The sequence below is a fragment of the Pongo pygmaeus genome, chromosome 1 (assembly GCF_028885625.2).
Source record: "Pongo pygmaeus isolate AG05252 chromosome 1, NHGRI_mPonPyg2-v2.0_pri, whole genome shotgun sequence".
NCBI classification, from domain to species: domain Eukaryota; kingdom Metazoa; phylum Chordata; class Mammalia; order Primates; family Hominidae; genus Pongo; species Pongo pygmaeus.
This window is the reverse complement of record NC_072373.2, coordinates 138,078,414-138,100,106: the sequence shown is the minus strand read 5'-3', so window position 1 is coordinate 138,100,106 and position 21,693 is coordinate 138,078,414. Positions and strand designations below refer to the sequence as shown.

At 37.7% G+C, this 21,693-nt stretch overlaps 1 protein-coding gene across 3 annotated transcripts in view; it reads left to right on the top strand.

Moving 5' to 3' along the window:
- Positions 1-11,535, top strand: part of BRDT (bromodomain testis associated) — a 63,794-nt gene extending 52,259 nt beyond the window's left edge. For all 3 annotated transcript variants that reach the window (XM_054476468.1, XM_054476484.1, XM_054476476.1), the window contains 3 exons: positions 1,381-1,586; positions 1,983-2,163; positions 11,305-11,535. In XM_054476468.1, coding sequence (XP_054332443.1) covers positions 1,381-1,586; positions 1,983-2,163; positions 11,305-11,373 — 456 coding nt within the window. In that variant the 3' untranslated portion in view covers positions 11,374-11,535. The remainder of the gene's footprint in view (positions 1-1,380; positions 1,587-1,982; positions 2,164-11,304) is intronic.
- Positions 11,536-21,693: the final 10,158 nt, after the last annotated feature.

The window sequence follows — 21,693 nt, the reverse complement described above, 5'->3', positions numbered from 1 at the left end:
TGGAGGACAAATCTAAAGGTGAGAAGGTGGAAGGTGAGATGCTTTAGTTGAGTGAGTCATAGAACTAGTAATTAGCCCATTCCATAGGTAGAGACAAAAACACGTTTTATTGACAACTTACAGGAAAGCACAACTGGCTAATCATTGGTGATTGGTAAAGGACGTTGCATTGGGGGCAGGGAGGGATGTTTTGACTCCTTTTATTACTTCAAGATAGAAATAAAAGGCCTATAAATATATCTAGTCATACATTTTCTTTTGCTTTATATGGGGCCCTAGACAAGTTTTCTCCTCATATTTCATGGAAATATATTAAAAGTGCAATCAAGCATAATTATTAAGGAGATAAGTATTTTTAGAAATTCAGCAGAGGATGTTTTAGTATTGCACAGCCCTCTTTCCTTATTATAGATGGACAGGTTTAACTGTAGAAAGGGCCATCTATACTTTTGCTTATCTAATATGGTAGCCTCTGGTCACATGTGGCTAATTGAGCCTTTGGCATGTAGCTAAAGGAACTAAGTTTTAAAATTTGTCTTTTAATTAAAATTTAAAATGGATACAATTCAGTTTCAGAAGACTTAGATGTGTTTGGAACAGTTTTACTATACATAACTAGTTTTTCAACTGTGATATGAAATCTAATTATAGATCAATTATTTCTAGTAGGAATTTAGCATTTGAAATTGAAATGTCCTACAAATGTAAATAATTGGTATGACTTAGTATGAAAAAATACCTTATGTCTTTTATATTGATTACCTGTTGAAATAATGCTTTGGGTATGTTTGGTTAAATAAATATATTAAATTTACTTAAATTTTTAAAACGTGGCTATTAGAAAACATTAAATTACGTGTATTTCTGGTGGGCAGCACTAATCTCAACCATGGTGTATCTTGTTTAAGAAGAGCAGTCACATCACTTAAGTTTTTTCTTCTTAACCACCAAAAGGAAAAATATATCCATGTCAGAGGACTCTCAACAAACTCCATGGCATTTTTAGGGTACGATCTTACTTTGCCTCTTATTAATCCTTTGAGCATTTGCTTTATTTTCCCTATAGGATAATAAGTATCTTGATTACACTGAGGGATTTATTTATTTTATGCTTTCTGCAAATTATGCAGTTAATATATATGTCTTAAAATAATTGGCAAGTGTGCTACTTTAATGTGGTCTCAGATTAATAATTGAGTTTAGATGATCTATTATGTTTTTGTATTTTTTTTCTGACTTTAGTAACCTTTGACTTTAGTAAAAGTACATGAAGGCCTTTAGAATCTTAATTAGATCTATTGCTGTATCAAAAAATGTTTTCTTCCTTCCAAAATTTGGTTAACATCTGTAGACATAGACTGAACCAAATATTTGTTTTAGGATATAAAGATTAAGAATGCAGATTCATGGAAAAGTTTAGGCAAACCAGTGAAACCATCAGGTGTAATGAAATCCTCAGATGAGCTCTTCAACCAATTTAGAAAAGCAGCCATAGAAAAGGAAGTAAAAGCTCGGACACAGGAACTCATACGGAAGCATTTGGAACAAAATACAAAGGAACTAAAAGCATCTCAAGAAAATCAGAGGTCTGTAATTTACTGGATTAAAGGAGGGTTTGGGAGATATAGAATGTATTTTAAATACATTAAATTTCTTATTTGTTAAGTGACTGTGATTCAGCTATTTAGTAGAACACAGAGCAAATTGTAATTGCAAAAAGTACATTTGAATTGATACTTTTTCTAAGTGGTGATGTGTTAGAAGATAGTGGTTCATCTTGGTCACAGTTTTCTAAAACCATTCATTTGTTAATATAGATTAACCTATGTATAATTTGATGCACCAAAAATAAAGCTTAAAATAATGTTATAGCATGAACATGGTTGTCTAATATATGGCTTTATATTTGTCATTTAATAACATTTTTGTAATACTTTTAAGGAACTTGAAACCTACTTTGAGCTATACTTTTTTTCTTTAAGGGATCTTGGGAATGGATTGACTATAGAATCTTTTTCAAATAAAATACAAAACAAGTGCTCTGGAGAACAGCAGAAAGAACATCAGCAGTCATCGGAAGCTCAAGATAAATCCAAACTCTGGCTTCTCAAAGACCGTAATTTAGCAAGGGAGAAAGAACAAGAGAGGAGGAGGAGAGAAGCAGTAAGTGAATTTTAGTTTACTAAATCTAATTTAACAAGGGAAAGATTTAATAGAGCACTGTCTTTTTTATGTTCAAGGATGCATTCGGAGTAATTTTTCAGTGACAGTGGACTTACCACTTTAGTGAGGATCAGGTTCTAAAATTAAAGCTTAAAATAAAAAAATTCATAGCCAAAAGAGGCAATGCAATAATAGAGTATTGATCCTGGAAGTATTAGACTACCTGAGTTAAAATGATGATTTTGGAGGCGGGAGGATCTTTTGAGGCCAGGAGTTAGAGGCTGCAGGGAGCTATGATCACGCCACTACACTCCAGGGTGGGTGACAGAGCAACATGGTGCTCTCAAACAAACAAACAAAAAAAGATGGTCTGCCTATTTACTAGACTCTTAGACCTTGGCGATTATCTAACTCCCTAAAGTGGGAATAATAATACATATTGTGAGGGTGAAATGAATGAGCATGTATTAAGCACATAGGAAAATGCCTAGCACTAGGTGAAGTGATTTATCACTTACTATTGTTACTGTTTAAAAATCTGTAAACCACCTATGAATTGTGGCCAGAAGATGTACCATCTGTTCCTGGTCGGCGTTTCTTCGGTTGACTTCTAGATTAAGAAGCTGACTTTCACTTAGGAGTCCTAATATGCAGAAAGTAATATTTTAAAAGCTACAGTTGATTCCTTCTTTTATTCATGGATTATTTCAGAAGTGTTTAGTTTCCAGATATTTGGGAATTTTCTGATTCTAGTGATTTCTGTTAGTGATTTCTAATTTAATTCCATTGTGGTTGTACACATATCTGATTGAATTGTTTGAAATTTATTGAGACTTATTTTATGGCCTGGCTTATGGTCTACTTTGGTAAATATTCTGTGTGCACATGAAGAATGTGTATTTTATTGCTGTTGGATAGGGTGTTAATCAGGCCAAGTTGGTTTGTCTTCTTTTTCATTATGAAATGATCTTTACTTCTGGTAATAATTACTCTGAAAATTACACTGAAATTTAAAATAGGCACTTCACCTTTTGATGACTAGCGTTGGCATAGTAAAATTCTTTCCATCGTTTTACTTTTAACCTATCTTGTGTTTTTTTTTTTAATTATTTAAAGTGAGTTTCTTGTAGGCAACATGTAATGGGAGCTTGCTTTTGTTTGTTTGTTTGTTTTTATTGAGATGAAGTTTCGCTTTTGTTGCCCAAGCTGGAGTGCAGTGGTGTGATCTCGGCTCACTGCAACCTCCACCTCCTGGGTTCAAGCAATTCTTCTGCCTCAGCGTCCCCAGTAGCTGGGATTACAGGTGCATGCCATCATGCCTGGCTAATGTTTTGTATTTTTAATAGAAATGGGGTTTCACCATGTTAGGCAGGCTGGTCTCAAACTCCTGACCTCAGGCGATCACCTGCCTTGGCCTCCCAAAGTGCTGGGATTACAGATGTGAGCCACCATGCCCAGCCTGTTTTTTATTTTTATTTTTTTTTATTTATTTTTTTTGAGACAGAATTTCGCTCTTGTCGCCCAGGCTGGAGTGCAGTAGCGCAATCTTGGTTCACTGCGACCTCTGCCTCCTGGGTTCAAGCGATTCTCATGCCTCAGCCTCCCGAGTAGCTGGGATTACAGGCCCGTGCCACCACACCCAGCTAATTTTTTGTATTTTTAGTAGAGACAGAGTTTCGCCATGTTGCCAAGGCTGGTCTCAAACTCCTGAGCTCAGGCAATCCACCCACCTTGGCCTCCCAAAGTGTTAGGATTACAGGCATTAACCAAAGATCTCTGCCTTTTAATCACATGTTTAGACTAGTTACATTCAGTATAATAATTGACATTGTTAAGTTTGAGTTCATCATCTTGATAATTGTTTTCTGTTCCTGTCTTTCTTCTGTCTTTTTTTTTCTGCCCGTTTTTGTATTAAGCTTTTTTGTTGTTAACTTTTGTTTTAGGTTCTGGGGTACATGTGAAGGTTTGTTACATAGGTAAACTGGTGTAACAGGGGTTCGTTGTACAGATTATTTCTTCACCCAGGTATTAAGCCCAGTACCCAATAGTTACCTTTTCTGCTCCTCTCCATCCTCCCAACCTCCACCCTCAAGTAGATCCCAGTGTCTGCTGTTTCCTTCTTTGTGTTCCTAAGTTCATATCATTCAGCTCCCACTTATAGGTGAGAACATGCAGTATTTGATTTTCTGTTCCTGCATTAGTTTGCTGAGGATAATAGCCTCCAGCTCCATCCATGTTCCTGCAAAAGACATGATCTTGTTCTTTATGTCTACAGAGTATTTTTTTAGTCCACTTCATCTCCTCCATTGACATAGTCAGTAACTCTTTGTTTTCCTATTTTAGTGGTTGCTTATGGTTTACAATATACAGCTTTAACTTAATCGCAGTCTGCTTTCAATTTACGTTATACCACCTCATGTTTAGTGTAAGAGCTTTACAATAGTTACTTCCATTCCTCCCCGTCAGCCTTATGCTATTTCTTAAATACTGATAATATCTCTTAAATTGTTTTAAATAAGGAAAGAATCTTATATTTATATATGCAGTTACCACTTCCTGTGCTTTTCATTCCTTTATTTTATTTATTTATTTATTCATTCATTCATTCATTCATTTATTTTTGAGATGGAGTTTTGCTCTTGTCGCCCAGCCTGGAATGCAATGGTGCAATCTCGGCTCACTGCAACCTCCACCTCTCTGGTTCAAGCGATTCTCCTGCCTCAGCCTCCCAAGTAGCTGGGATTCCAGGCACCCACCACCATGCCTGGCAAATTTTTGTATTTTTAGTAGAGCCAAGGTTTCGCCATGTTGGCCAGGCTAGTCTCAAACTCCTGACCTCAGGTGATCCATGCACCTCAGCCTCCCAAAGTGCTGGGGTTATAGGCATGAGCCACCGTGCGCGGCCCATTCCTTTGTTTAGATTCAGATATCCAAATAGTGTAATTTTCCTTTTGCATAAAGGACTTCCTTTGAACATTTCTTATAGTGTGGGTCTGCTGGCAATAGTTCTTTCCACTTTTGTGCATCTGAAAATGCCTTTATTTGGCCTTTTTTTTTCCATTCATAGACTTTTATTTTTTAGAGCAGTCTTACATTCGTAGCAAAACCGAGCTGAAAATAGAGAGTTCTTACTTGCCATACCCCTCTATATATACGCCCTCCCCCACCATCAATGTCAACACATCATTGTCAGCCTTAGTATAATCAAGTAAAGTCTATAGTTTACATTAGGATTCATTCTTCATGTTGTACTTTTTATGGATTTTGACAAATGTATAATGATATGCATCAGCCATTATAGTTCCTTACAGAATAGTTTTCCTGCCCTGAAAGTTTCCTGTGGCCCACCTATTCATCCCTCCTCACAACCCTGGCAACCACTGATCTTTTTACTGTCTCCACAGGTTTATCTGGTCCAGAATGTCATATAGTTGGGATCATGCCCTATGCAGTCTTTTCAGATTGTTGTCTTTCACTTAGCAATGTGCGTTTAAGGTTCCTCTCTATATTTCAATGGCTTGATAGCTGAATTTTAAAAAATTAATTATCTTAATTGACAAATTATATATATTTATGGTATACAATTATGTTTTGAAATATGTGTACATTGTGGAATGGCTACATCAAACTAACATGTATCACCTCACCTTTTGTGGTGAGAACACTTGAAATCTATTCCTTAGTAATTTTTTAGTATATAATACATTGTTTTAACTATAGTCTCCATGTTGTATATTAAATCTCTTGGAATTCCTACTGTCTAACTGAAAGTTTGTATTCCTTGAATAATATTTCCTATCTCTACCCCCAGCCTCTCCCCATATCCTGATAAACTACCATTTCATTCTCTGCTTCTATGGGTTCAACTTTTTAAGACCCCACAGATAAGTGAGATCATGCGGTATTTGTCTTTCTGTGCCTGGCTTATTTCACTTAATATAATGTCCTCTGGGTTCATCTATGTTGTTGAAAATGATGGAGTTTTCTTTTTAAACACTGAATAGTATTCCATTATGTATATATAACATTTCTTCTATTCAGCCATTGATGGACATTTAGGTTGATTTCATGTCTTGGCTATCACAATAGGTCATTTCTTTTTAGCACATTATATGAATATACCACAGTTTAGTTATTACTTACCTATTGAAGGACATCTTGGTTACCTCCAACTTATGGCAATTAAGAATAAAGCTGCCATAAACATTTGTTTGCAGGTTTTTCAACTTGCCACTTTTTTTTTTTTTTTTTTTTTGACACAGTCTCACTCTGTTGCCCAGGCTGGAGTGCAGCAGCATGATCTTGGCTCACTGCAGGCTTGACCTCCCAGGCTCAAGCAATCCTCCTACCCCAACCCCCCAGTAGCTGGGACCACAGGCGTGCACCACCACACCCAGCTAATTTTTTTATTTTTTATTTTATTTATTTATTTTTTTTATAGAGACAAAGTCTCACTGTGTGGCCCAGGGTAGTCTCGAACTACTGAGCTCAAGCAGTCTGCCTGCCTCTGCCTCCCAGAGTGCTAGAATTACAGTGTGAGCCACTGCGCCTGGCCCTGCCTTCAATTTTGAAAGATACTTTTGCTGAATTTAGAACTCTAGAGCTTTAATGTTTTTTCTTTTAGCACTTTAAAGGTACTTGTTCACTGTCTCATTGATTCCATTGTTTCCACTGAGAAATCCAGTACTATTATCTTTGGTCTTCTGTATATAGTATGTTTTTCCTCTACTTGCCTTTAACATTTGTATTGATCACTGGGTTTCAGCAATTGTTTTCTTCATGTTTCTTGTGATTTGTTGAGCTTATTCGAGATGTGTGTTTTCATCAAGCTTGGAAAAATTTTGGCCATTATTTATTCAAATAATATCCCCCCTCACTCCCTTGTGAGGACTCCAATTATTTATGTATTAGACCATTTAAAGTTGCCTCATAGCTCACTAATGCTCTTTTAATTTTTTTTTTTTTTTTTTTTTTTTTTTGAGACTGAATCTCACTCTGTTGCTCAGGCTGCAGTGCAGTGGCGTGATCTCGGCTCACTGCAACCTCTGTCTCCTCCCAGGTTCAAGTGATTCTCATGATGCAGCCTCTTGAGTAGCTGGGACTGCAGGCACATGCCACCATGCCCAGCTGATTTTGTTTTTGTTTTTATTTTTTTAGTAGAGACAGGGTTTCACCATGTTGGCCAGGGCTAGTCTCAAACTCCTGTCCTTAAGGGATCTGCCTGCCTCTGCCTCCCAAAGTGTTAGGATTACAGGCATGAGCCACCTGCACCTGGGCTGCTCTTTTAATTTTTTTAAAATTCTTTTTTCCCTTTGAATTTCATTTTGGATAAATTCACCAGTCTTTTCTTTAGTGTCTAATCTTCTGTTAACCCCTAGTGTATTAATTTTCATCCCAGACATTGTAGATGTGAGATTTGGGTTTATTAAAAATGTGTGTGGTTTTTTATTTATCTCTATTAAACTTCTGAAAAAATGGAATACAGTTAAAATAACTTTTAATGTGCTTCTCTGCTAATTCTAATATGTATGTCAGTTCTGGGTCAGTTTCAATTGATTGGTTAGTCTCTTTGTGAATAGTGTTTTTCTGCTTCTTTGCATAACTAATAATCATAAATACCAGGTGTCGTGAATGTTACCTTATTGGGTGCTAGATTTTTTTTTTCCCAGCAATCTCAGTCACATAGAACTAGATATTTTTGTAATCCTAGGAAAAATGTATAAATTCATAGGACATATAAGAACATTAGTTTGAGAAGAGAAGAGCCATTGGCTTTAGCTATAGTATTGGTTAAAGTACAAATTAATTTTCTAGGGAATAACAAAAGTTTTGTCAGCCACATATTTTATAACACTAAGGTAGAAACAAATTGCATTTAATAGTGCTGCACATTTAACATATGGTGAAGTTTACTTTAGAGCAGTGTGATCTTAATGGAACCTTCTACAATGATAGAAATATGCTTTATCCAACATACTATCAAATAGCCACATAGGACTGTTGAGCACGGGAAATGTAGCTAATGCAACTAAGGAACTGAATTTTAAACTTTAATTTTAATGAACTCAATTTTAAATAGAAACTTTTTGTTATTGTCTTTTTGGAGGTTTTTAGGAACTCATTGGTAAATTTTGTTAGTAGTTGACCTAAAGTCTTTCTTTTTTTTTTATTTTTTGAGATGGAGTCTCGCTCTGTCGCCCAGGCTGGAGTGCAGTGGCGCGATCTCGGCTCACTGCAAACTCCGCCTCCTGGGTTGATGCCATTCTCCTGCCTCAGCCTCCCGAGTAGCTGGGACTACAGGTGCCCGCTACCACGCCCGGCTAATTTTTTGTATTTTTAGTAGAGACAAGGTTTCACCATGTTAGCCAGGATAGTCTCGATCTCCTGACCTCATGATCTGTCCACCTTGGGCTCCCAAAGTGGTGGGATTACAGGCGTGAGCCACCACGCCCATCCGACCTAAAGTCTTTCTGTAGTGATGTAAAAATGTTTCCTGTTGGCACTCACACGGGCCTGACTTAAGTCACCCCCAAGTGATTTCACTGCACCCTAGTTGCGGCCCAACAACACAACTAGGTAACCTGATACATTTCCCAATATCCTAAGCACTATTCTGGAACATGACTAGACTGGGAACCCACTGAAAGTTGACTAATGATGTTACGTCTAGCAGCTTGATAACTAACAACCTGACCTTGGATCTATTTGCTATCATTTTTGACAGCCCAGCCTCTTGCTGCCAGTCGAAAGAGCCATACTCTATAAAGCAATAGTAACTTGACACTTAGCAGAGTTCCCAAAAGTTCACCTCATGCCAGTTACCTTGACCAAACTTTTGATCTTAAATTTGAATAGTTGAAGAGTGTATTTAGGACCACACAGTAAGGAATAGCCAGCTTATGGTGTCAGCTATGGAGAGCATTAGTATTAAAAATCATGGTATTGGCCGGGTACAGTGGCTCACGCCTATAATCTTAACACTTTGGGAGGCCAAGGCAGGCAGATCACTGGAAGTTAGGAGTTCGAGACCAGCCTGGCCAACATGGTGAAACCCCATCTCTACTAAAAACACAAAAATTAGCCAGCCATGGTGGCGCACCTGTAATCTCAGCTACTTAGGAGGCTGAGGCAGAAGAATTGTTTGAATCAGGAGGTAGAGGTTACAGTGAGCTGAGATCACGCCACTGCACTCCAGCCTGGGCAACAAGAGCAAAACTCCATCTGAAAAAAATATATATATATATATATCATGGTATCTAAGGTTAATTGGTACAGAGAATACCAGTTCTCTATCGATAATTGTTCCACATGCACAGATTTTAGTCAAGATGTAAGAGAATCTAAAATAAGCCAATACACACAACCTTTAAATAAAAACAGGTTTCATTACATATTCTACAAATTTTGCAGTATGTCTGGATACTTATAGCAGTATCACATGATATTTAAACTGGGACAACGTATCCAATGCTATATTGGAGGCTTAGAATAGAACTTAAAGGAACAATCTGTGCTAGACATTTGGCATCCTAGAAACTGGGTGTTAAGAATGTAGTCTGGGGCCGGGTGTGGTGGCTCATGCCTGTAATCCCAACACTTTGGGAGGCCAAGGCATGTGGATCACTTGAGGTCAGGAGTTCAAGACCAGCCTGGCCAACATAGTGAAACCCCGTCTCTACTAAAACTACAAGATTAGTTGGGCTTGGTGGTACGCACCTGTAGCCCTAGCAACTTGGGAGGCTAAGACATGAGAATCACCTGAACCTGCAAGGCAGAGGTTGCAGTGAGCTGAGGTCATGCCACTGCACTCCAGCCTGGGCGACAGATTGAGACTCTGTCACAAGAAAAAAAAAAGATTGTAGTTTATGCCAGTTGCAGCAGCTTGCACCTTGTAATCCCAGCACTTTGGGAGGCTGAGGCAGGTGGATCACTTGAGGTCAGGAGTTCGACACCAGCCTGGCCAATGTGGCAAAATCCTGTCTCTACTAAAAATGCAAAAATTACCTGGGCGTGGTGGTGCACATCTGTAATCCCAGCTCCTCGGGAGGCTGAGGAAAGAGAATCACTTGAACCCAGGAGGCGGAGGTTGCAGTGAGCTGAGATCATGCCACTGCACTCCAGCCTGGTTGACAAAACGACACAATGTTTCAAAAAAAAAAAAAAAGATAAAGATAAAAAAATGTAGTCTAGATTAAGATTTAAGAAGTATTCTTTTGTCTCTAAGGCAGATTTAAAGAAATTTGTATGGTTTGTAAGAGTCAGACATACCTTTCAAATACTTTCAGTAGGTAAATCACAATTCCAAATATTTTCCCACATAGCTAATGAGAATGCTAATTCCCATTCAAGAAGCCAACCAACTGATTGCAAATTGGTGCTTTTACCCATCACTCTGGCCTGTTGCTGTTTATTGATTTATTTTTTAAAAATAATTTTGTGAACTTTAATATTTGGTGTCATCTCGGATGCTAAAGAATATCTATCTATAAGGGCAGTTAGAAAAGGCTTCAGAATATAGTTGACATTTGTTTCCTTTGTCTTAATTAGCTTTTTCTCTACTTTGGCTTATTTTTTAAACAGCTTTTTAGTGATTAATATGGCATTTTGCTGAATGTTACATGTAATCTGATTCTTCATAAATGCCTATACATAGAATAGACTAGGTTACACAGTAAGTGGCAGAATCAAGGAAAGCCCATAGTTTTAGCATTACATATTATAGTTATCTCACATAATGAAGATATTGGTTCATTCAGAAAGTAATTTTGTGTGTCTGGCATTATATTGGGTTTAGAAGTAAGACAATCTGCTCTCAGCGTTCATGTTCTTATTCATACCCACTCTGTCAACATTGAACTTTCTCTTTTACTTGTAGGGAGGGGTCAAACTTATTCTTAGTGTTCTTGTAGGTTTTGTTTTTTATTTATTACATGAACAATATATTAACAAATCAGGTAGTATTTGAACAGAAATAATTATGTACACATTTATTGTTCAACCTGAGAAAATAAAAATTAAAAAATTATTGAATAGTTTTCTTTTGTATGATCTGTTCCCAAATGTTGCATAATCATTATTGTATAGTTGTAGTAAAGACATACATTTTTAAAGTAATATTAAAATTTTCTGCTTTTTCTACAGATGGCGGGTACCATTGATATGACCCTTCAAAGTGACATTATGACAATGTTTGAAAACAGCTTTGATTAAAACTCAGTTTTTAAATTAACCATCAACTTAAAATGAATGGTAAAAGATCAAAATGCATATGGTAAAATGATTGCTTTCAGGTAACAAGATAACAAGATACCAATCTTATATTGTATTTTGACTGCTCTAAAATGATTAAACAGTTTTCACTTACATTTTTAATAGCTATATGCTTATTTTTTAAACGACATAATTCAAAGGAAATTTAATAATTTTGGATCCCTAAAAATTGGACAAATTCCCAGATATTCATTCATTCTATAAATAATTGTCTATATATTATAGGCCCTGTACTAAGCAATGAAAATCCAAGAGATAGTTCCTGCTTGTTTAAAAATGAAGAGTATGAGTTTTCTAATTCAATAAGTGAAAAATAATGAAGAATATATGAAAGTGTATAAAAAACATAGTTCCTGTTGAGTTTTTAACTTTTAAAACAAATATTTGTCTGCCTTCAAAAATATTTAGATTCTGACAAATAATACTTGGTTTCACTAAATGTCAGATTTCATAAGATTCTCAGCTGGTTCTATATTAAAAATTTATATTGAAATTTAGTTTTAAAGAAATATTGGCTGGAACTGCCAGTTGTGGTGGCTCACACCTATAATCCCAGCACTTTGGGAGACCAAGGTGGGCAGATTTCTTGAGCTCAGGAGTTTGGGCCTGGGAAACATGGTGAAACCTTGTCTCTACAAAAAATACAAAAAATCAGCTGGGTGTGGTGGTGCGCACCTGTGGTCCCAGCTGCTTGGGAAGCTGAGGTGGGAAGATCACTTGAGCCCAAGAGGCAGAGGCTGCAGTGAGCTGAAATCGCACCACTGCACTTCAGCCTGGGTGATAGAGTGAGACCCCTGCCTCTAAAAAAAAACAAACAAACAAAAAAATTAGGCATGGTGGCGCATGCCAATAGTCCCAGCTATATGGAGGGCTGAAGCAGGAGGATCATTTGAGCCCACGAGGTCAAGGCTTCAGTGAGCTGTGTTTGTGCCACTTCACTCCAGCCTAAGCAACAGAGTGAGACCCTGTCTCAAAAAAAGAAAAAAAAAAAAAAAAACAAGAAAATATTGCCGATGGTTTGAAAAATGTTGAATTTGAGTCAAAATAACTAAAATATTTATTTGTAATATTTAATAGTGAATATTATGTATGTAAGTTTCTATATAAACTTATGAGACATTTCTTAATATGCATATGTGATAGCAATGAATGTTTAAAATATTTTAACTACAATAAGACTTATTTAAATATTCTGTAAAATATTTCTCTTTTGTTATTTTCAAGTTGCAATTATGTGTAAATCATGTGTATCAGCTTAATGTATTTTAAAATTTTGAACTCTGGAAGTGTAACATGATTCAGGCAGTGTTCTGATACCATCTAAAGTAAAAATTCAAAGTGTATGTTTATTATAGAGGAAGAGAAAAAGTTATCTTGACTTCACTTATTTTTATAATTAATATGATAAATTTTTGACATATCTTTAAATTATCAGGCATTTAAAAAACATGATTAAGTAGTAACTAAATGGTGATGTGACCTTCATGACACAGCCAGAATTAAAGTGACAGGGTGGCTCACGCCTGTAATCCCAGCACTTTGGGAGGCTGAGACAGGCAGATTGCTTGAGCTCAGGAGTTCAAGACCAGCCTGGGCAACATGTTGAGACTCTGTCTCTAGAAAAACAATACAAAAATTAGTGGGGCATGGTGGCACGCACCTGTAGTCCCAGCTACTGGCAGTTGGTGGGTGGAGGGGGCTGGGTCTCTTGAGCCTGGGAGGTCAAGACTGCAGTGAGCCAAGATCATGCCATTGCACTCCAGCCTGGGCAATGAGAGTGAGACCCTGTCTAAATAAATAAATAAATAAATAAATAAAGTGATAATGTATTCTTATCCAACTATACCTATTTTAATTAAGAAATCAGTTTGTGCTAAACAGTACAGATTGTCCTATGATTATATATATATAAAATTTTATTTATATAATATAAAAGATTATAGAGAGCTATGTTTGGTTATTCCGTTTAACTGACTTGGCACTTAACCTCTTAGGCTATAAGGGGCCTGGCACATTGCAGATACTCAACAAACTTTTAGTGGGTTAAAGTCAGTTTGGCAAACAAAAGTCAATACTATTGGTTTATAACCAATGCTTCCTATATTATACATTATTTTTAGTAAAAGATTGGCTTCTCTTAACATCATGCATATAACTGTCTTCAACTAAAGCCTGATTTTGTGAAGCCTCTGTTTCTGGCCCCATCTCACACCTGCTCCAACTCCTGGAACCTTTTTTTATTGTGTTTTCTAGAATCCATGATAAGTCATCAATGATGTTCTCTACATAGTCAATCCTTTTGCTTTTTTCTTTCTTTTGTTCTGAGTTGTTCTGAATGTGTAGTCCCTGGACCACACAGCAATGCTTGGGAAATTTTTAGAAATGCAGATTCTCAGACTTAAGACTTACTAAATCAGAAACTCTGGGTGTGGGGTCCAGCAATCTATAGTTGAACTAACCCTCTAGGTCATTCTCGTAACACTGAAGTTTGAGATCCCCCTGCTCTCACAGAACTCTGTGCTGTCTCCTGCAGCCTCTCCTTTGGTGCTTGTTTTCTTGTGGTTTTTATCTTTGTAGTGCTGCTTATAGACCATTCTCTTTCTCACCTCCCTCCTCCCTAAAAACTTCTGTCTTAAAATTTTTCATGATCATCAGACTATACCACCCATTGTCATTTACCATTCCTGGTTCACTCTTTCTTGTTCTCAGAGATTTTAGTCTCTACCTCACCATTACTCTCCAAATGATACTTCTCAGTCCTTTGACCTCTCTGCTGATGATCTTGAGTAGCAAGATCAGCCTCAGCCACTCACTCCTTTGTCATTACCGATAACAAAAACCCTTAGTCTCAGTTTCAAGCATTCTATTCTCTCACTACTTTCTCCTATCTTTTTTCTAGCATACTCCTTATAGGCTCTTGACGCCAACAATCCTCAGACCTCATGAAGACCTACAATCCATTAATCCTAGTGTTTTTGCAGCACCTCTCCTTTCATGCCCTCACTTCTGTGCTTATCCTAAGTTTTTAGTACATTATTTATCTTTTTATTTATTTGAGACAGCATCTCACTCTTGCACAGGCTGGAGTGCAATGGCACGATCTCGGCTCACTGCAACCTCCGCCTCCTGGGCTCAAGCAATCCTCTTGCATCAGCCTCCTGAGTAGTAGCTGGGATTACAGGCACATGCCACCACACCCAGCTAATTCTTTTGTATTTTTAGTAGAAACGGGGTTTCACCATGTTGGCCAGGTTTGTCTCGAACTTCTGACCTCAAGTGATTTGCCCTCCTTAGCCTCCCAAAGTGCTGGGATTACAGGCATGAGCCACTGCACCTAGCCTGTAGTACGTTATTAATAATCACTCCTTTGCATGCCCTGTCAACTCCATTGCTCCTTTCTTTGTTGTATTCCCTTGGCAAAGCTCAAATCCTTATTAAATATGAATGCCTACTTTGCACTCAGGAAGCTGAGTGTGGTTAGAGAAAGATATGTGACCATGATAACCAATCTCACTTTAAATTTGTGAGCATAAATTCAAATTCACTTTAATGCTGCCCAGAAGTCTTACTGTTTCCGTGGTTCATTTATTCTCCCTAGGGAGTCAACTATTTTATATCTCCACTGTACTCAGACCACTAATCAACACTACCCCACCATCAGTCTATGCTACCTATTTCTTGCTTCTCTTGGACTGAGAACAGAAGCAATCTGAGGAGACCTTCCACAGACTTCCAAAACCACATCTACAAGCATCACTATTCAGATGCTCTGCTATCACCTCTGTTACAAAGGATGAATTGTCTGTGCTCTCATTCAAGGGGAATCTCTAATTTTTTGCCTTCCTAAGGTCATTCTACCAATTTTGGTTTCTACCATCAGTGTTTCCTCCTATAAATAATTAGCTTATACACTGGTTTTTCTGTAAGTACAATTCAATTAGAAGAAAACCTGGGTTTTCTTCTCTAAGTTGGCTCCTCACATCCTTGGCCCATTCTTTTTTTCTTTATAGTAATTTAATTTTTTTTTTTTTTTTTTTTTTTGAGGTGGAGTCTTACTCTGTCACCCAGGCTGGAGTGCAGTGGCACGATCTTGGCTCACTGCAAGCTCTGCCCCCTGGGTTCACACCATTCTCCTGCCTCAGCCTCCCCAGTAGCTGGGACTACAGGCGCCAGCCACCACGCCTGGCTAATTTCTTTTTGTGTTTTTAGTAGAGACGGGGTTTCACCATGTTAGCCAGGATCATCTCAATCTCCTGACATCGTGATCCGCCCACCTCGGCCTCCCAAAGTGCTGGGATTACAGGTGTGAGCCACCACGCCTGACCTCTTTATAGTATTTTTTTTTAAATTACTAAAATGAAACGCTTTAAAGTGTGAAATTCAGTGGTTTTTAGTATAGTTACTCTATATGGGAATTCCTGTTTCTTTATCATTCTTTGTATATTCTGGATATTAATACTCTATGTAGAAATACTATCTATATATATCATTCATTAATTTATTAATTTGTACACAATTAAGTAGCAGCCAACAGTCAAAACCAGTTTGCCAGTCCAAAAATTGTTATAAGTCATTTATACATGAATACTATATCCAATTATGAATTTTATAATTTTTAAATTATAAAGCTTTTAGATATGATTTAAAGATAAAATTTAGAGGTATTAAAGTTTCTGTCCACTTCAGATACTGAGAGGTGAAATCTTTTTTCTTTTTTTTGAGACAGAGTCTTGCTCTGTCGCCAGGCTGGAGTACAGTGGTGTAATCTCGGCTCACTGCAACTTCCACCTCCCAGGTTCAAGCGATTCTCCTGCCTCAGCCTCCCAAGTAGCTGGGATTACAGGCGCACGCCACTACGCCCAGCTAATTTTTGTATTTTTAGTAGAGACAGGGTTTCACCATGTTGGCCAGGATGGTTTCGATCTCTTGACCTCATGATCTACCCGCCTCAGTCTCCCAAAGGAGAAGTGAAATCTTATATATTATTCTGTCTTATTTATGCCCATTCAAATATGAACATATAGAAGGTTTGAGGGACTTGTTTTTACAAAATTATGATCATCTATATATGTTACTTGGCAACTGATTTAATGCATCTTGAGCATTAAGTCATCAGAAGGATATACACTAATTCATTTTTAAAGGCTGTACAGCATTCATTAGTATAGCTATATTATAATTTAAATAAGTCCTTGTTCATTCAGTTGATTACAGCGTTTTCCCACCATGAGCAATCACATAATTTATGTAATTATACTTCTGTTTCCAAAGAGTGGAGCTCCTAAAATAGGGTCACTGGGTCAGAAGGTATAGTCAAAGGGAGTAGTTTTAATATTAATAGATTTTGAATCCAATAAGTGTTAGAGCAATTCACACCCTTATAAATTTGAAAATACCACTTTCCCATTATCTTCACCAGCATTGGATATTATTGTCTTTTTTTTGTTTGTTTTTATGTTTTTGTCTTTTTTGAGACAGGGTCTTGCTCTGTTGCTCAGGCTTCAGTGCAGTCACACGATCATAGCTCACTACCACCTCAAACTCCTGGGCTCAAGTGATCCTCCTACCTCAGGCTCCTGAGTAGCTGGGACTATAGGTGTGTGCCACTGCACCAAGCTAATTGTTTGTTTGTTTGTTTTTTATAGAGATGGAGTCTCACTATGTTGGCCAGGCTGGTCTCAAACTCCTGGCCTCAAGTGATCCCCCTGCCTTGGCCTCCCAGAGTGTTGGGATTACAGGTGTAAGCCATTATGCCTGTATTTTTTTTTTTGTTACTCTGAATGAACAGGTTTCTTTAATTTGCATTTCGCAGACTACAGGTGGAGTTGATCGTCTTATGTTTGTTTGCCATGTGACTTGCCTACTCATGCTTTTGGGATATCTTTTTCTTATCAATTTGTACTCTGGTTTTTAATCTATTGTTTGTCCCTCAAAGCTTGTCTTTTTTTTTTTCATTAAAATTTTAAATTTTGTATAGTCAAACTTTTCCTTTCTTGTGTCTGATATATTATGCCTTGCTTAGGAATGTATTCTCACATCAAGATGCTAAATAAAATATTCTTATATCTTTTGCACTTAAAATCCAGCTATAATTAATTTTTACACTAAAAGTCCAGATGTATTACAGATATTTTTACATATGGTATGAGGTAGAGAGCCAGCTTTCTTTTTTCCCCAAATGAATTGTCAGTTATGCTACCTCTGAATTGCTTAACTATGGCCGTTTACTACTGAACCTCTGAATTGCTTCATTGTCACTTTATGAGAAATTTATAATCACTCTAAGTTGCAAAAATTGAGTGAACTAAAATTAGAATTTTGATTGAGATTAGTTAGAATTAAACTTAGAAACCTATCAACTTTATTTCCAGTTTTACAAATATATCCTGCATGGATATATTTTTCTGAGGCACAGCCCGTCTCAGAAGAGGTGAGGGGGTTCCCAGGTTTTTCACCCTCAAATTAGCTGGGAGCAGAGCAGTCAGCAGCTGGGATGGTGGGATTTGCCTTAGGTCAGATGCTTGGAGCCATGTTAACATGCTAATTGTGCCGTGGGCTAATGGTGAGGTGGGAAAGTTGAATGAAGGTCTTCAGGAAGCTAAAGATCCCCAACTGGCTATTGGCAGAAGCAGGATCAAGATGAAATTAGCTCATGATCAAGGGTGAATTACATTAAAAAGCAAGCTACAATAAGTAGAAGCAGAAATAATGAACAATAAATATAGACCCACTAACTTGCACCCCATTCTCCCTAGGACTTCAGTAGAACAGCTGTTTGTAAAATCTTTAAGACTTTTGGCCGGGTACGTTGTCTCACTCCTGTTACCCCAGCACTTTGGGAGGCCAAGGCAGGCAGATCACTTGAGATCAGGAGTTTGAGACCAGCCTGGCCAGCAGGGTGAAACTTCTTCTCTACTAAAAATACAAAAATTAGCCGGATGTGGTGGCACCCGCCTGTAATCCCAGCTACTCAGGAGGCTGAGGCAGGAGAATCACTTGAACCCAGGAGATGGAGGTTACGGTGAGCCAAGATTGTGCCACTGCACTGCAGCCTGGGTGACAGAGCAAGACTCCGTTAAAAAAAAAAAAAAAAAAAAAAAAAAAAGACTTTTGGGAGGGGGAGAATAGGCAGATTAAAAAAAATGAAACTTCTAGGTAAGAAAATGTTGACATAGACTCAGTTTTTAAAAATCTCAATGGATAGGTTAAAACAATTAGACATAGGGGAAGAGAAAATTAATGGGTTAGAAGCTGTATCCAAATAAAGATACCAGGATACATCACAGAGAGACAAGGAGAAGCAAAATAAAAAAATAAACCCTCAAAGGCAAAATATTTAGTATCCGACCTCTTATTGAAAAAATGTCAGAAAGTTTGCCAACCCCTGATCTACATGATAGAATGGAAAGACCTAACATATATCTAAATTAGAGTCCTGGAAATCAAATACAAGAATAAGGAGGGTCATTATTTGAGGAGATAATAATTGTGATTTTCTTAAAATTTAAAAAAGTCATTTTATCCTGTAAGTGTAACATTCCAAACAAGATAATTAAAAAGAAATTCATACCTAAAACATTTTTCAGTGGCCTACACAACACCATAAGCAAAATTTTGCAAGCAGCAAGGGAAAAGCAGCTTATTTTTATTTTACCAAATATAAACAAGTTATCAGTAACAATGAATACCAGAAACAGTAGAATTAAATCCCCAAAGTTTTGAGAGAAAAATAACTGTCGACTTGAAATGTGGAGAAACTTTGGAGGTCTGTGATTTTTTCCCAGTATTAAACATGCATGTATTAATCTTACAGTTTATATTCTTGTTGTATATCTATATATAGGTTTTCTCTGCAGCACAGTTTCTCTTGATAGTGTCCCTTAGGGCACAACTAGTTATCAGTGACTAAATGTATCTCAATCATACCTGTTTCTGTCTTTTTTTATTAACAAAGTTTATATATATGTTAGCATATTTTTTGTACCCTATTTGTGTCTGAACTATGTCACAGCAAAGTGTGTGCTGATGGGATTCTAAATTTGTATGGTTTAAAAACTTTTTTGCCAGGTGTGGTGGCTCATCCTAGCACTTTGGGAGGCCAAGGTGGGCAGATCACTTGAGGTCAGGAATCCAAGACTAGCCTGGCCAACATGGTGAAACCCCACCTCTACCAAAATGAAAACAAACCAAAAATTAGCCAGGCATGGTGGTGCATGGCTGTAGTCCCAGCTACTCGGGAGGCTGAGGCAGGAGAATCACATCAACCCGGGAGGCAAGGATAAGATCACACCACTGCACTCCAGCCTGGGTGACACAGTGAGACCCTGCCTCAAATAAAATAATGTGTTTTAAGCAAAGTAAGGAAAAGCTGTATGTGTGTCATTGTGGACTGCAGATTCCTTTTAGATTATATTTAAAGGTCTGTGTATACAATATGAAGAATTGTGTGTATACAACATGAAGAATTATGTGAATTGTGCTGTAATTATGTTTATCTGTCAATATTTGATTAAATAAGAGGGAAAACTGGGGTGGGGGAGGCAGCTTGGGATTCTTAACTTGGCAAAACCATCAAAAGGAGGATGAAAAAAAGTTTACCACAAAATGTTCTACTCTAAGAAATGTAGAAATGATATTCCATTTTCATAGACATTGAAGCAGTTTGAGTGGCTCTACTCCATCATGTAGTTATGCCACCTGGAAAATATGTCTAAAATTGATACAGCACAGGAATATAGGGTCAGAAGATTACACAGAATTTTTATTTTTATTTTTATTTTTATTTTTATTTTTTTAGACAGGGTCTCACTCCCATCACCTAGGCTGGAGTGCAGTTGTGCAATCACAGCTCACTGCAGCCTCAACTTCCTGGGCTCAGGTGATCCTCCCACCTCAGCCTCCCAAGTAGCTGGGACTACAGGCACACACCACCATGCCCAGCTAATTTTTTGTATTTTTTAGTAGAGACAGTGTTTTGTCATGCTGCCCAGGCTGATCTCGAATTCCTGGGCTCAAGTGATCTATCTGCCTGCCTCAGCCTTCCAAAGTGCTGGGATTACAGGCATGAGCTACCACGCCAGTCTACAGTGTTTTTAATGCCCAGACTTGGGAGAAACTTAAACCTCTTGCACTCATATCCTTCTGGCCAGAACGCAATCACTTGGCCACACCTGACTAAGCATGAGACATTTGGGGCAACATGTGGATATTGGTAATTTCTGCCACTCACAGGCATTTCACTTCAGAAGAAACATAGGTTAAAAAGATGAAAAGATGCTCAGATTATTTAATACTGAGAAATGAAAATTGAAACCATAGGAGATACCACTTTATCCATCCATCACATTAGCTAAAATAATGTAGCATTATCAAATGTTGGAAGAGGATCAGTAAGACCTCACACACTGGTGGTCAGGAGTATAAATATAACAACATTGGCTGAGTGCAGTGGCTCACGCCTGTAATCCCCATACTTTGGGAGGCCAAGGCAGGAGGATCACTTGAGGCCAGGAGTTCAAGGTGGCAGTTGAGCCATGCTCATGCCATTGCACTCTAGCCTAGAAGACAGAGAAAGGTTAAAAGAAAAAATTTTTTTGAAAACAATTTAACATTATTTTATAAAATTGAATAGTGCTATGGTTTGGATACGTGTCCCCACCTAAATCTCATGTTGAAATGTAATTCCCAATGCTGGAGGTGGGGCCTGGTAGAAGGTGATTGGATCATGGTGTTGGAGTCTTGATGAATGGTTTAGCATCATCCCCTCTTTACTGTATAGTGAGAGTTCTCACGAGATCTTTGTTGTTTAAAAATGTGTGGCACCTCCCCCTTCTCTCTCTTGCTCCTGCTTCTGCCACCTTGCCCCCCGCCCTTTGCCTTCTGCCATGATTGGAAGCTCTCTGGGGACTCCCCAAAAGCAGGAGCTACTATGCTTTCTATACAACCTGCAGGACAATGAGCCAATTAAATCTTTTTATAAGTTACACAGTCTCAGGTTTTCTTTATAGCAATGAGCGAATAGACTAATACAAATAGTTCTGTAGTCATAACTCTGCAATTCGCTCAAAGTATATAACCTAGAGAAGCTATTACAAAACAGACTAAGGAGACATGTACAAGAATATACAAAACATATGCAAAGATCATAATAGGGAAGGAGGGAGAAGAGAGGGAGGAGGGAAGGAAAGACAGGACCAACCCAAATGCTGTTAATAGAAGAATGAATAAACTATCATGATCTCACAGTGGAATATTATCAAA